General features: G+C 43.2%; 1 protein-coding gene across 2 annotated transcripts in view; it reads right to left on the reverse strand.

Annotated features, from left to right (window-relative positions):
* Positions 1-7,052: 7,052 nt before the first annotated feature.
* Positions 7,053-13,714, reverse strand: part of lmx1bb (LIM homeobox transcription factor 1, beta b) — a 44,417-nt gene continuing 37,755 nt past the window's right edge. Inside the window, exons 4-9 of one of the 2 annotated variants that reach the window (XM_053421261.1) lie at positions 11,815-11,984; positions 11,298-11,375; positions 10,829-10,918; positions 9,837-9,861; positions 9,324-9,485; positions 7,053-8,164 (exon numbers count right to left, since the gene is read on the reverse strand). In XM_053421261.1, the coding sequence (XP_053277236.1) occupies positions 8,007-8,164; positions 9,324-9,485; positions 9,837-9,861; positions 10,829-10,918; positions 11,298-11,375; positions 11,815-11,984 (683 nt within the window). In that variant the 3' untranslated portion in view covers positions 7,053-8,006. The remainder of the gene's footprint in view (positions 8,165-9,323; positions 9,486-9,836; positions 9,862-10,828; positions 10,919-11,297; positions 11,376-11,814; positions 11,985-13,714) is intronic. The other variant, XM_053421263.1, reaches the window with a different exon arrangement.

Here is a 13,714-nt window from a genome sequence, read left to right on the forward strand (position 1 = left end):
ATAGACTCATAATCATTATAGTGCAGCTGCAGATGATGCTACTGACATCTCTCCTAAACACACATTGTAATATCAAATTACAGTCTCTGCAATGTCAAATACAGTTGAGCTTTTTCTTTCTATCTCTTTATTACTAAGTACTATTTTATAAAAATATTAAGAACAACGTGAACATCTAACACAATGAATTTAAAAAACGTTGTGGAGTAGGGAGTACAAGTATTTCCTGATATATATAGTGGAGTAAAGCACCTGAAAGTACAACAACTTAACCTAGTACAGATACATGAAAGATGGAAGCACATTGTTGAAGTAAACATCCAGCACTGGTGGGAGGAGTCGCAGCACACGTATCCACGTGACCTTACCGACACGATTTGTAAATAGCGTGAGTAACCTGAACTGAACTGGAAACTCCTATCCAGCTCTTGTGGTTGATGTCACTGCCTCTGCCTTCATCTGCCTCAGTGACAGGTTTAATTTTCTGCTCCAGTTTGACAAATGCACGTCCGCGCAACCGCTGACAAACAACAGTGAACATGAGACTTAATTCAATGACTGATTATAAATACACAGGTAGGATTTAGCTGTGCATGTCATGATCTATAGAGCACATCAGCACTAATTAATGACTACACCTCAAATTAATAAAATGATGTTGTCACTGGGTCCTTATTAAAGGAGAACACCAAAGTGACGTGTGTATGTGAGCATATCCTCCAGTAGAGCGACAGATAAAGGACTTAATGATTATTCTAATCGTTAGTCTTACACCATGTTTAGCCTGGAGCTGATACTGATTATAAGAAATAAATCACTAAGTTGATAATGACAATGTCTGCTTGAACTTTAATTTCTTGAACTTTAATTTCTGGAGATGCAATTTCTTAAAGTGACCGACCAAATATTACTTTGCTAAATGTTCTGATCCACAAAGATCAGCAGGACTTCTTCTTGTTTGCTTTCTCTTTGAACATTGTTTGGTTAGACAGAGCACCACGGCAGCTGCTGCTTCCAGAGGTTGTACCAAGGGACAGCCCACTTTAACAACTGGTTTGGAAGCTGCTCGAATTTGGCATTTTTCCATAATCATCTTGGTTTTCTGAAATCAGATGTATCCAAACTGAAGGAGTGAGGGGCGGAGCCTGACGAAGAGCTCGAGGACGTTGCGCAATGGCCTACACAGGCACCCATTGGTTGTTGCTAGATGTCAATCACACGGTATCCATGCCTAAATGCTTTGATTTGATTTGTCATCTAATTACTGGGACCGTTATTCACAAAATGAACATCATGCTGGAATGAGGAAGAATCCAAATCAGGGATTGCAACCATAACCTCTGTGTGAAACAGATTGTGACTTCTTGTAGAGTTTAAGAAACAGCTTTTTATATCCAGTGAAGTCGCCCTCTGTTGGTAATTTAACATGAGTTTCAGGCACATAAGTGTTGGCTTCATTTTTCAGACCCATAGTCTACTTCCATTTAATATAGACACTACGGGTCATACACTAATAAGTTCAGTTTTTCCATGATTTTTCATTCATCTGTGGTTCACAGTGAGATGACTCAACAGAAAACTGTAAGAACTTGAGAAACTCTCAGCTTTCTGTGTATTTAGTGCTTTAATTAAAGACGGACATGACGATGCTCATGGAAAACTACAAATGCAAAACATCAACATGTTACATCATCATGAAACACATGTTAGCATGGGGATGTTAGCATTTAGTGCAAAGCACTGCTGTGCCCTTGTACAGTTCTGCAGACCTGCTGCAGACGGCTGTATTGTTTTTGGTGTTGATATGTTGTTGCCCTCACTGCAGTAGAATTGCACAATGTCACAAATTAAGAAGAGTAAGAAGGAGTATAACAGACACTTAAAAGGGAAGAGGAGATTTCAGAAATAAAGTCATAATATCACAAGCAAAAAAGGAATTTAACAAAAAAACAGGAGAATATTTGAAAAAAATACGAGAATAAACACAATTTTTTTTTTTTTTATGAAATAAGCAGCAAGGCCCTAATACTGTGTTGTAATAGTGGTAAACAGCTAATATTTGCTAAAACATCTCAAACTGACTCTACATAAAAGTATTACCATTAGAGAAATAATGTTTCTTGAAAGATTGTGAACAACACAAATGAAATGTTGAGTAGCCTATTTGTATTGATGTGGGACTAAAAAAAGACAGAGATGATCACACGTGACTGTGACTCTATTCAACTGCCAGATGAAATGACAAATCGCAAAGTCCGAGGCGTCGGAGATCGAGGAGAGAGCAGGACTTTGGATTCCGACATCAAGGGAGAGGCTCCTGGAGGTTAGGAGTGCTGGCTTGTGTTAGACCTTAAGGTCATCATTCCCTCCACTAATGCCCCTGGCATCACCTTCCTCCTTCACTTCAAACACTCTGGCTACATTCCTAGACCATGTACCAATAAGCACTAATAATGCAGAAAAATGAAAACCAAAACAGATGGGCACCAATAGTGGTGGGGATTACCAGTCCTATCCAGGGCTCTATCTGCACCCCTGGGCACTGAGAGGTGAATCCCACACCATCTTTTTCCCAGCACAGCAACGAAGGCAGGAGGAGAAAAAAACAGAGGCAGCAATATGTTGACATGTCCAAGAAATGTGTATGGAGAAGTTCACATGGTCTATTGTTCTTAGACACGAGAGGACGGAATGCACTCCAAGCTTATTTGTGTTTTTCCTTTGTTTACAGGAGTTTGTATTGCACAGATACACTCTCCTCTACGAGCGTTACAACAATGTGTGTGTGTTGCATCACTTGGTGGTTTTCAAGTAAAAGAGTTTCCCGTTGTGGAATCCACAAAGTTACAGTATACCACTGTTACTACAACTATGCTTGACCTGCAGTATGCAAACAGTGGTCATACAGTGGCGGCAGCGCTTTGTGCCGCTGACTGACACAATAAAGCAGCACGCCGCTGTGAGGGCACGCTCGGATGTTTGGCTCGGTCCCCTCTCCACGGTCAAACCCGCGGCATTGTCTGTCATCTGATTACGCGCGAGCCCTCGAGGCTCCAAGACTATGTGTCAGACTCTGGTTAAAAGTCTCCCTCAACAATTAACCACGCGCCATGGAAAATGCCCAACGAAAACACCCAAAAGCCCCCCCCCACCTCTTCCCCACTCCCACTGGGAACTCGCTGTGAACTCCTGTGAACTCTGGGAAAACCATGAGAAGAGATCTAGACTGTACTGAAACCCACAAACGCCACAATGTTTTCGGTCCTGTGAAGCAACAATTAATTGAGGTTTGGTTTGTTCAAAAAAACTAAATTAAAAAAAAAATATTGGTCTGTTGAAAAAGTGATGTGGGGAAATAATATATTGCCAACTGCCAATTACACCAGTAAAGTCAAATAAAAAAAATGGCCCTGTCGGAATAAAGGTCCTGCCTGGTTAGAATGTGTCACAGCCTGATTGATTTAGCGTGATGTAGTGATGCAGGGCTACGCGGCCGTGTTGCCTCCTCGCTCCGGCCGCCGCCTGAGAACACGCTGGGCCTTTACCCAGCTGCTGCTGAGAGTCTTGTTTTAAATGACCTCAAATAAAGAAATCAAGCTTTGTATGTTTTTCAAGGGTCGGGCATAAGAAGACACCGGCGAAGAGAGAAAACGAATCACAAACCTCCAATTGTGTCTCAGGTGGAAAATTTGCGGATTACATTATCTAATGAAAATATTGTCACTAGGCTCATTTCCTATGTGGTGCCAGGACGGCAGAAGAGTAAATGTGCGAACAGTTTACTGAAGGCTGACTCTTGACTTGGACTGTGTGAGTTGGTGCATGTGTGTGTGTGTGTGTGTGTGTGTGTGTGGGTCTTCAGCTCAGGTTTCAGTGGACTGTTTTCATATCGAGGCCACGCTTACCTCAACCTCTGAGAGTCCTCTTTGGCCTATTCACGTCCCGGTGCCAGCGAACAAGGAGTGACATAGGTTATATTCACGCATCTCCATGAACTGGAGAAAATGGAGAGAGGAAGCTTGAAGTAAGGCGGAAGGGCACGAGGATGTAGAGTGTGGACGTATAAATGGATAATAAAATGCATCCTGGCCACTTTGGATTTCTGTTTTTACTCTGTCTGCTCCAACTAACACTGTGTGCCCAGAGCCTGGGTGGAGCTGAGTGGGACTCTGGGTATTTTGGAAAATGGTGATGCACTTCTGTGACACTAAAGAAACAGTTCAGATGGGTTTATTTTGCTTTCTTCTTGAGAGCGGGGTGAGACAATTCACAGGCCTGGGTTGTTAATATAAATCTACTGGCCAAATTCAGCGGTTATTCTCCGACTGGCCAGGCTAGCTTCTCCCCCTTGTTTCCAGTTTTCATACCGAGCTAAGAGAACACGATGCTGGCACCAGCTCCAGATCCACCGAGCCAACATGAGGGAGGGATAAAAACAGTACTCTCATTTGACTCTCGTCAACCTGTTTCCTGAAGTGTCAATGAGTGAGCACTGCTGTTCGTATTTAACTGTGTTGCTCTCATCTGAGTGTGTGTGAAGGGAGATTGTTCAACTAATGCTAGTCTTCCCTCCATTTGTGAGTATATATTTTTATTTACTCTATTTTTCTGTAAAAGTATGGATTAGCAACAACAACATGGTCCCACAGAGGTCAAAGTTCACCCCAGTTGAACTCTGCAGATGTTTTGTTCACGCCCTCGCTCGCACAGATTGGAAGTGAACAGAGCACAAAGGTTTACTATTGGAACACATGTGCTTTAACTTGTGTTGAATGAATTAAAGATCAGCCATTTTTTACCTGTTTCCACTTTTTCCAACAGGATATGACCTCAAACTTTTATTAACCCTTTATTCTTAACAATTTAACCGTGTGAATTTGTGATGGCAGTTTACCGCTCCGACCGTCACACCAGCGGACAGAAATAAACACAACGATATTTTAGCGTGGAAATCCTGCAGGAGAATTCATGGCTGTCGAGGGTTTACTCTCACATCACCAGCACAGCGCCAGCAGCTGAGTCTTCTGTCCTCGTCCACGCACAGACACCTCTCTGTAAGCTCACCTGTTCTGCCCCAACAAGGAAGAGCCTCAAACCAATTGTCCTGTCTGTCCCGTGCAAACACGGCGTGTGCCCGGCAACCCCATCCATGTTTGCTGTAAACGGGCGCCTTTTGTTGCATGTGTGTACTCAGTCTTTCACATCTTTCACACTTAAATCCACACGCACATGTATATATCTCTATATATATATATTCATACATAGAAACCCGGAACAAACCGGTTTATTGTCCTTGTAAGTCTTGCCTATAGACACACAGCCCTTCCTGTTTTTTGTTCAACTTCACAAAGTTTCATTGTACGACTTAAAGGTGACGAGAAAAAAAGAAACAAAAAGTCCCTCAATCCTTTTTGTGTCGGTTGATTTTGAGTCAGTTTTCAGTCACATGGGCCCTGAATCTCATCCAAACATGTTCCAGACTGATGGTGATGTCAGTGCGGTGCTTCTAGGTAAGTTCACCTATGACAAGGAAAGATAAATGGCAGTTTAATGCGGCCAACAAGTCCAACACCTGGCTTTCAGATTGAAGTCCTGATAGTGGAGATATATAGATGTACCACACCGCGCTCAGGTTCGACACAACACATTTCATAATTTCACTTCAGGAAGGGCGGCCAGGGTTATAAAAAGCTTTCATGCGTACGGCTCTAGGAATAGAATCATAGTTATACGGAACACCGTGAGTGTTTTATCTGCGTGATCACGTTACCACACAGACAGTGGATGGAAGCCTGCCTAGCCACATTGAGGAGCTGTCAGGGAGATGAAGGAGCACCCAGATGGTACTTCCAAAAAACCGCCCGACAAGCCCCGAGGTGCTAGGTGGGGCTCGCTCGAGTCGTGCAGCTGTACTGGTATGTCACCTGAACTTCTCCTCGACCTCACCTTGGCTACATGTGCATGTTTCATGCTGCGGCGTCTTCATTCTCTGACTGAGGTGTCACACGCTGGAACGGCTACAAGCGGTTGAAGAGAAATAACGACGGCACTATGTGCTTTGAAGTAAACAGGTTGTGCTCGCTGTTTAGATTAGTCACGGCTGTATTTACAGGAGTCACCGCGGATGACTCTGCTAGCCTAACATGCGTGTTAAAGTTTACTAATTACCGTGGCACTAAACAGAAAGTGTAACAAATGGGATTGTAATGAGTGTGGGCCGGCGTGTCTCTCCCAGGTTATTCAACGAATGCCTTTAGAAAGCAGTGCTGGGACGCGGAACGTAGACACAGCTACTCTGCACACACACGACATTCCAATTAGCTTTCTAAAGCAAAGTTATCCACATTGTCTGGCTATGAGCAAAGACACACACTTGTACAACAGAGCTGTCATACGAAGTAGAGGCAAAGACCATTGTCATCCCGGGCCGTGTGAACCGTTGGTCAGGTGGTCCATGCCAAGACAACCAGGGCTGAACCGTGTCCGAGGAACATGGAGGTCACCAGCCGTGCAAATCGGTTTCAAACGGTGTGTGTGTGTGTGTGTGAGAGACAGGTGAGGGACAGAAGAAAACGGGGGACGTCTCTGAATAGTCAAGGATAGGATAGTTTGGGGATTCAGTTTCAACATACATTTTTTTCTAGATTCCTACATTGATTAGAGGGTGTAAACATGTTCAAATATAAATAAATGTCATGATGCAGACGTCCCAAAATGTACCTAAGCTTTAGCCCTGCAATGTCCAACACTGTTTGAATCACTAGGTGGTGTTTTTATGTATATTTTTTATAAATGTGGAAATAAAGGTGATATTAAAACCAGTATTCTTGTTTTTCATCAAATAACAGCAGTATATTTTGGAGTTACTGCTCAGAAAAACACATGTAAGTGCAGTGAGACAACGAGTGGAGCAGGTGATATATGAAATGTCACCAGGTGAATGATCACTGAATGGCATTTATTTAATGTTATCAGGAGAAAGACATTGTTTATTCATCAAACCAGTCAACTTTGGTCAATTAGCAACTTTTAACATTTTTGAAAATGCACATATGACAATGACAACAAAAGTTTTATGGTCTGTACGAAATAAATAGCAACATTGCTCATTTACAGCTTGGCTGAAGAAAACAAAAAAACAAAAAGGGTTAATCTTCATATTAAAAAAGCATACAGATGAGTTGTGATACTCATGAACTCACTAATTGCTCAACAACAAAAAAAAATGCTCTCCTTTTTAAATAAAGCTTTTCAGTTTTTAATATGTACCTTCAAGAGCCTGTTATAGTTAAATAAATAGAATGCTTTCCATTTTTAACATGCACATCCAATTTGCCTGGGGAAAGTATTTACACTTCACTGATCCTACTTTGTCCACCAAATGATCCTCCTTTTTTTTACTCGCTCGCTCCTCTAACAACTCTTTCTCACCAGACTCTCATACTTACACAAATGTACAGTCACTCTTGCAGACATGCTGCACCTATTTACTATTAACACAATATCTAAACCTATTGAAAGTGATCAAAATGCTAACGGTGAACACACATGTAGTGTAGAGAAGAAACAGTCCAGACATCACCACATCTTAACCGGAGGAGGGGGCTTGCAAAAAGTTTTAGTTTACAATTGATCATGCACTTTATAAATTCACTGTTATTTGGGTTGAGAGTGTGTAATCAGTGGCTTCGATATCTACTTGTTTGTCCTTAAGTGAACAGAGAAAAGAGCAACACATCTCCTGTGACAGATGTACGCAATCCGGCCAAATCAATCTCTAACAATATTTAAGTTTTCCCCAGGAATCTGCTGGTGTGTCCTACAAAAAGTGGTTTTACAGGTAGCTTCCGCACAAAAGCCAGGAGCCGCTGCGAGGAGGCGTCTCTTCGGAGGTGTTTACGCGTTTGTGTAGAAACTCCTGGGCCATCGCACTTCAGATCGAGACGGGCAGTTTATTCTGTGCTGATGTTTTCTTTCCTTTTCTTCAACCTCTCCGCCTCTCTATTTCATGATGCAAAATAAGAGTTCTGCATGGAGTAGAGGCGGTCGATGGGGTTCCCCACGCGGGCCTGCATGGAGTTGACTTCCGACGACGCCATGAAGCAGTCGCTGAGGCTGGTTAAGGACGTGTCGCTGTCTATGTCATGGAACGCGGAGTCGTTACCTGGGAAGAGAAAAAAAAAAAGTCAGGATCCGGTGGCAGAGGCGTCATTAAAAAAACAACAACAGCAAGAAAAGAAAAAAAACAACACAACAATGCCCCCACTCTGACCATGAAATCAACGCAATCTTGTGTTTGAGATTTACAGCAGCGTTGGGAAATTATCATTACTAATAGTCACTTTGAGAAACTGCTGTTGTGTGTCATCACAATTGTGAGAACTGTTTAGTTGGATATCATCAAAGCTCACTTTTTGCTGCCCTCCCTGGGACGATTGCGGTCTGTGAGGGAGCATGTAAACAAGGGGCATCCTCCTAAAAGATCTGGTTAATAGCGACTGTTTACGCCTTTCATAAAACCTCAACATGTTATTTCTCTAGAGGGAATAGTTAACTTTATTACACTCTGGATCTTAATGATAGTGTTGCACAAAATGGGGACAGTGTTTGGAGACATATCTTTTAATGCCTTGCCAATATTGTTCTTTTCCCCAAACCAAAGGAGAGTGATGAGACCAGGGACTCGGGCTCTTACTACCGAGAAGAACTAAATGGAGGCAAATTATAAGGAGGTTATGAACTTCAGGAAATGGTCCCTCTGGGGCTTGTTGAGGACATCACTCTGAAATATGTTATTCCAGTCGCATCCTGTGGACCAACACTTGATTGACTGATTTCTCCCTCTAAGTGTTAGCATTTTAATTCTTCCCTGTATCACACAGGAATCTGAGACCAGTTATTTCCCCATTCTGATTCATTAGCTCACAGAAGCCTCAATCATTTCTGCGACCGCATTTCATCTGAAGCGAGAAAAAAATGGTCGAGTAACGGGGCATGTCTCCGAGCTGGAGGCGGAGAGTTAAAACCATATTAAACAGATTTGAAAATGGACTTCAAAACCCAGCAGCTTATTGGAAGGCTTGTGATATCTCATGTGGGAGGAGAATCTGTTCGTACGTCTCTGCGCGCGGCTTAAATCGAGGGGGGGGGGGGGGGGGGGGGTGGGGGCGCCGTGGCCTGAACACATGTCCCACACTGGGGAGCTATGAGGTTGATCAAGGGACAGGCATGTGTGTGTGTGCGCGTGTGTTTCCAGAGCCGGAGTGGGTATTTTGGGGAGGGGGATGAATGGCTGGAGGGGGTGGGAGTCAGTGGATGCTCACCATATGGGTTCATGTGGTCCCCGGGCATCTGTGGGGGGGTGAGCCCCTGTTGGAAGGGGTCTGTGCTGTAGCCGTTCTGATCCATGGCGACCAGCTGCTGCTGTGGCGGAGCCAGCGGTGTGAAGGAGTTCATCATCCCCTCCATCCGATTGGACATCACCTCTGTGGAGCAATGGGAACAAACCATTAGAGAAGAGGTGGTAAGAGAAAGGTGGAGCTGCACAGGGGGGAACCAGCGATGAGGAGGGTGGAGATGTGTTTTCTGTCTGTTTTTAATACCTGGGGTTTTTAACACCTGACTCTGAGTGACAGTTTAACAGAACAAGGAAAAGTAGAACACTGGTTATAACAAAGGGAGGAACAGCGACAGTAACGCAGATCACTTCCCTGGCAGTATTACCATGGAAACCTACAGTAGTCTTTCCTGTGGCTTCTCCCATAATTCCCTCCACAAACACAGCTCTTGGCGAACTGACTGCTGAGATGGACACAAAGCTCTTGTGGCTTCATGACTGGAGCCCATCCCCCTGCTCTTTCCCTCTGCGGCGGCTTTGTGAGATGACGTCTGTCGTTCATTTTGTTTGGCTCCGGAGATAGCGTCCCACTTTCTGTGACGTGGCCTGTTCTTGTTTATACAGCGACCTGTTTGTAATCTGTTATTCTGGGTAGTTACTGAGCACACAGGAGAGGAAGCTCATATTTCCTGATTCGGTGGTACACGTGTTTGTTCAGTCATCACCCAAAAGAAGCGTCAACATTTCAAACAATACATTGCTATGATACAAACACAAAAACTTGGAGACCATCCCCAGATAAGTTTATGTCATGTCAAAAAATATTTATCTAGCAATTTGTGTCTCGGGCTTTTGCAGAATTAGATTAGATTGTTAGAAATTCTTAAAAATTCACCTACTCCTTCTCTCTCATTGGAAAACTGAATCAATGAATCTATTTCCTTTTAAAATGGACAATGATTGGCTGACTTGTCACAAAACCATGAAGCCATATAAACTAACTATAATTTTCATAAATTTCATTTTCTTCGATGGCATCTCTACATGTATGTCTAAATATGTATTGAAGTAAATCTTATACATTCCACAAGCACTGATATACATATATAACAGATCTCATTGATTGGAGCCAGTGTTTTGTTGTGTCTGCCCATTAAGAACGAACTGTCTATTTTCCTCAGTCTTTAAACCGGAAAGAAATAATGACCTGACATTTATTGTGATAATTATTGATATGAACATTTTAGTTGAGATAACAGTCTTGGCCGTATCGCCCAGTTCTGCTTTCAAGTGGCCAAAAATCTGGACATGCATCACTCTGCGTGGTGAAACCTGAACATCCAGGTGAATGAGAAATGAGCTAAAACGCATATTTGAGTGAAAGGGGGCTTTCTATTTCTAAAAATGTAAATGTTAGATACATCCAAGATGCAGCCAAAAACGTTTCCCAGAGAAAGGAGCCCTGAGCCAGAGGGCCTCCATTGTGTCTGCAGGGTATGAGCACTCTATCGTACCTTGGCCAAGTCTCTGAGAATTCTGTTGTTCTTGTTGTTGCTGCTGTCTTCTGGCCAACTTCTTCATCTGAAACGAAAGGAAGGAGTCAACGTTGTGAGGAACTCCCAAAACTAACATGCAGTCCTTAATTTAAAAAGGATGCTCCTCGCCGTTCACCCTGGAATGAACCGCGTAGAGTCTGTATCTCAGTGCACTTCATTATCAAGTATCAAAGGTTTTCACAAGATAATAATCAGAAAAGGGGGGGGGGGCAGACATTTGATGCAAGAGCGAGCTAGAGTTGCAACTCCTCGCTCGTTTTTTAATGCATTTGTGAAAAGGAATGCAGTGATAAATTTAACACAAATACTTGTGGTGATTTATTAGCCGGACTCTTAAGATGGAATAAGGCTGTTGAATTTGGACACATAAGTCTGATTTCATCCTGCGAGTTCACTGCTCTCACCTTAGCTCTCTGGTTCTGGAACCACACCTGGACCACCCGAACACTGAGGCCCGTCTCCGCGGCCAGCGTCTCCCTCACCTGGACACATGGGCACAAGGGATTTCCAGGGTTACACAAGAAAACACACACACACGTCATATACCCGGAGCTGCTTTCTCCTCCTAATCAGGCCACGTTGCCTGTTTGATTTCCGTGCACGTTGAATGAAAGCAGCACAGCGGTCTGTTTGGAACTCTTGATTGTTGCCTGTTCAAAGCGTTGGAGCGGGTGCAGCGGTCGCACGGAGGCCGTCCTCCTCTATCTCAGAATGATGTTTGGTGCAGCAGCCTGTCTCGGCTAACACAGAACAGAAAGCTGCTCGCCACTTCAAAGCTGGCCTCTGAGGTGGGGGAGATTTTTTTAATTTGAGAATTTTATTTGTAGAACTACTGTAGGGCTCGTGGTCGGCATCTGAACCTCCATGTGTTCATTACTCCAAACACAAACCAGAGTTTTTCCTTGAATGTCTCCCTCTTACCTTTCTGCAGGGTTTAGAGGACACCTCGAAGGAGGCCTTGAAGGCCCGTCTCTGCTGAGTGGTCAGGATGGTGCGTGGTCTCTTGGGCCTCCTGGGATCCTTCCCATCATCCCCCTTGCCCTGGCTCCCTTTCTCTGGCTTGATGTCCAGCTCCTCGTCGTCACTTTTCTCTGTGGAGAGAGTCATGTTTTCAGTATCATCAGCACTAGCTTGAACTGACTACACCCTTTTAGCCACTGACAGCCTGCAGACAAATACATTTTCGCTCTTCCCTGCTCCGGGAGATTCACACACCACAAGTGCATAATCAAAGGAGACACATGTGTTTTTGATACTTTCTTATCAATTTGTTACAACAGGAAAAAGGCCACATGTACGATTTGACTTACAGAAGTCTACGGCTCTTGTTTGGAGAGCACAAGGAAATATGCACATTTGTCACTGAGCTGAACACTGCGTCACTTGTAATTTATTGCTCTCAGCTTTGTCTGATTTACACCAAATCAATCTCTGATAAGAGCACTACACCGAGTACAACATGAACAAGGCAACACGAGTCGATATGAGAAATACATCTCCTGTGACACGGCAAGAAAAAGCTTTTTTTGCTCCGTTTTAGATTTCAAAATAATGACAAAATATATGGATTGTTAGATTTCTAGAAGCAGCAACAGGAAATTACAGTTCCAGTTAGTAACAGTGGTCTAAACTTCATGTTTCTAACCTACAATGTGCCATTAAAACTAAATACTAACTTTTAGATTAGAAAATCATATAGCTCTTTGCATTTTTCAAAAATGACAAATCATCCAACACTCTCCCAGATTGAGTGATCAATTATTTTGTAAAGATCATTAATATTTTTGTACTGGAAAACAATGTGAAACCTCTTTACTTCCCTTTAAAAATAAATGTGTTGTCACTGAAGAAGAAACTAAAATATGACTTATATTGTGAAACATGCTGCGGCAAAATTCTGCAGTGCATTCCATTAACAAAGGCCTTTGTTAAGCTTTGTTAACATGTCGTGGAAATTAAATCAATGAATAAAAAAACATGAATTATCACTATGTGAAAACAACTGTTTCCAAATCAGAAGCAGCAGTGTCGCTAATGAACCTTAATGATGTTGGAGTCTGCTGGCTGTGAGAAGAGGAACCCGCATGATGGCTCAGTGTCTCCTCTCATCTGGTTCTGATATGTATCGACATTTCTCCGTTGAAAACCTACACATCAGCTGCTGCATACCGAGGTTAACCTCTGTTCATGTCAACATTTTCCCCAACTTGAATTTGGAGACGTGCACAAAGGACATGCCGGCGCGATACACTGGGACACCACCGATTGTGGAAGAGGCAGAGCAAATATTCCCACAAGTTGACAAAAGTTGACACAGGCACAGATGTATTTGACAAATTCCCCGCTTTTGTGCACGTCCAAATGTGAGCCAGATGGTAGTGAACAGTGAGGCTTGGCGAGAAGCCTCATTGTGTGTGGAGGCTATGGGCGAGGAACACTAGAGCTGATAAGAGTGGAGGCGCAGGCTTTTCTGTAGAAAGGCCCCAAATCCCTCTGTCACTCACCATGATACAGTGATTTAATTCTTTCCAGAACCAGATCCTGCCCACGCATGGAAAGCCATTAATACGGGGCGGCTTGGCTTCGTCCTGTTTCCACTTCCTACTGTATCATAAACCTACGCTCCCCACTTGAATGAGAATGCTACAAAATCAACCATTGAAAAGCTGCAGATGGAGCCGTGTTAGATGTTTTTACTGCTGGTGCCGCATGAAGAATCTCACATGCCTGGCAACTAGTTTAAGGCCAAATTAACTCAGTATTTGTAGCGTCTTTTATAGTTGATAATATAGTACTTCAACAAGTGAGATCCAGCTCAGGA

This window comes from Pleuronectes platessa, chromosome 4, assembly GCF_947347685.1.
Source record: "Pleuronectes platessa chromosome 4, fPlePla1.1, whole genome shotgun sequence".
NCBI classification, from domain to species: domain Eukaryota; kingdom Metazoa; phylum Chordata; class Actinopteri; order Pleuronectiformes; family Pleuronectidae; genus Pleuronectes; species Pleuronectes platessa.